Genomic DNA, 1,830 nt, shown 5'->3' with positions numbered 1-1,830 from the left:
AGTACGGAGTATATTTAGGATCACCGTTTACAAAGATTAGACCGAAAATAGAGGAGAAAATACATCGAAGAGAAACCAAAAAGAAATGGGAAAAAGAAGAAAATCGGTATCGTAACAGGAAAGAAAGAGAAAAAGAATCACCGGAATTATCATCAAACATAAACACCGTCCTTTCCCCCCAAATATCCGAGTTATCTCCATAGCCTTCAAAATAGCAAATGCCCTGGGGAACACAAAAAAAAAAAAAAAATAAAATAAAATAAAACAATGATCTTCGCCATTCATACATAATTCTTCATTTCCATCATGCTCGTAGGTCTGTTTCATTTCCATCTTAGTTTCCTCGTCCCGAATTTTGATTTCTAGATGGAGTTCTAGGCTGAATGAACGTCGCCATCGAGATCAACATGGCCTGGTGGTCGAGCCGCCGTGTCCACAACTCCTTCATCGTACGTCATGCCATCAACCATTCGGGCGTTAAAAGTAGTATCCGCGTTGCTGCCTACCAAGGGTGGCTCTGGTGTATTGGACCCCAATGGAGATATTGTTGAACTGAAGGGCCCATTCTCCGTTCTCGGAGTTGGTTGTGGATACGACGATGACGTATGGCCGCTGCCTGTCGGCGGCCTATTGTTTGGCGCAGGACTATTCCTCCCACCAACGCCGCGGTTGTTGGAAGCGAAGGCAATTCTAGCTGCGGCGGTTGAAACTGGTCCGCTGACGGTGCTGCTTGCACCCTCACCGAATCCGACAAGGCTGGAATTTCCCTCGTCGCTTAACCCGCCTACGCTGGAGACACCGTCGTCGTCGCCAAGTCTGTCTTGGTCCAGGCTATCGCTGCCACTGGCCCAGGTTGTGCGGCCGCCAATGGAGCCGGTGGCACTGGCACTGCCCACTGTACTTCTCTCTTTGAAGTGAGACTGTTGTAGATGGTCGAAGTAGCCTGGATGCTGTTGAGTGGTAAATCCACCTGGTAACCCATGGGGGTTGGCCGAAGGTGTCGTCCCGCCTCCGGTAGGCCTCGTGGCGACGCGCTCCAGACCTGCTAAGCGCGAGATACGATCTGCGCGTTCCGCATCCAATGTTGTTGTGGACGTTTCGGAAGCGTTTGATGATCGGTGGCCATGGCGGGTGTGATGACGAGCGCCCTGGTGGCCGTCCTTGATGGCTATGGTCGAAAGCGCGGAGAGCGATGTGGTCCCAGAATTGGGTGTTCCACTGGGATGAAAGAAGCAGTTGTTAGTAAAAAGTGAATTTTAGATTCATGGTCTTGTAGAAATAGCTCGCGAAGGCGAAATGTTATTCTTGGGGAGGTATAATTCTTACGGGCCCATATCTGATGGAGTGACCGGATCCGAAGGGGGCGGGGGAAAATCAATCAACGTAGGAGTCGTCATTTTTGATGCACAAGAGCGTTCTTGATTTCTGATAGGAAAAATGGTGTCGCAAGAACGAAAGCGCGATTAAGGGATAATAAAATAATAAAGAAGAACAAGAGTTGGTAGATATAGAGCTAATTTTTGCGCGGTCACAGGTTTGGCGATGTATTTATGCGCCGTTCGTTTGATCTGCAAATCCAATAAATTTACCTCGCTACTTTCCTCTACCCTGGTTGCTCAAACTCCTTTGGAACAGCTGGCAAGTTAAGGCTTAGGACGTAGCGGAAATGCTGGATATGGTTGGTGTATTTTGTTGGCTAAATCCCATGCGATTCGGGCTCACAGCTCGAACGTCGTGCTCCGAATGGCTTGGTTCGTCCCAGGATACTCCTGGGTAGAAAGATGGTCTGGCAGCCTCTAGCACTCCGGAGAGGTATGGAACAGTCGAAAA

The 1,830-nt window shown here is 49.0% G+C and overlaps 1 protein-coding gene across 1 annotated transcript; it reads right to left on the bottom strand.

Moving 5' to 3' along the window:
* Positions 1-374: 374 nt before the first annotated feature.
* On the bottom strand, positions 375-1,397 carry HCAG_01254 (conserved hypothetical protein; the record flags this gene model as incomplete). Its single annotated transcript, XM_001544157.1, has 2 exons — positions 375-1,218; positions 1,327-1,397. The coding sequence occupies 2 exons, from the start codon at positions 1,395-1,397 to the stop codon at positions 375-377; spliced, it is 915 nt and encodes a 304-aa protein (XP_001544207.1).
* Between the last annotated feature and the right edge of the window lie 433 nt (positions 1,398-1,830).

This window comes from Histoplasma capsulatum, genomic scaffold, assembly GCF_000149585.1.
Source record: "Histoplasma capsulatum NAm1 scaffold_1 genomic scaffold, whole genome shotgun sequence".
Lineage (NCBI taxonomy): Eukaryota > Fungi > Ascomycota > Eurotiomycetes > Onygenales > Ajellomycetaceae > Histoplasma > Histoplasma mississippiense.
This window is presented reverse-complemented; position numbering and strand designations above follow the sequence as displayed.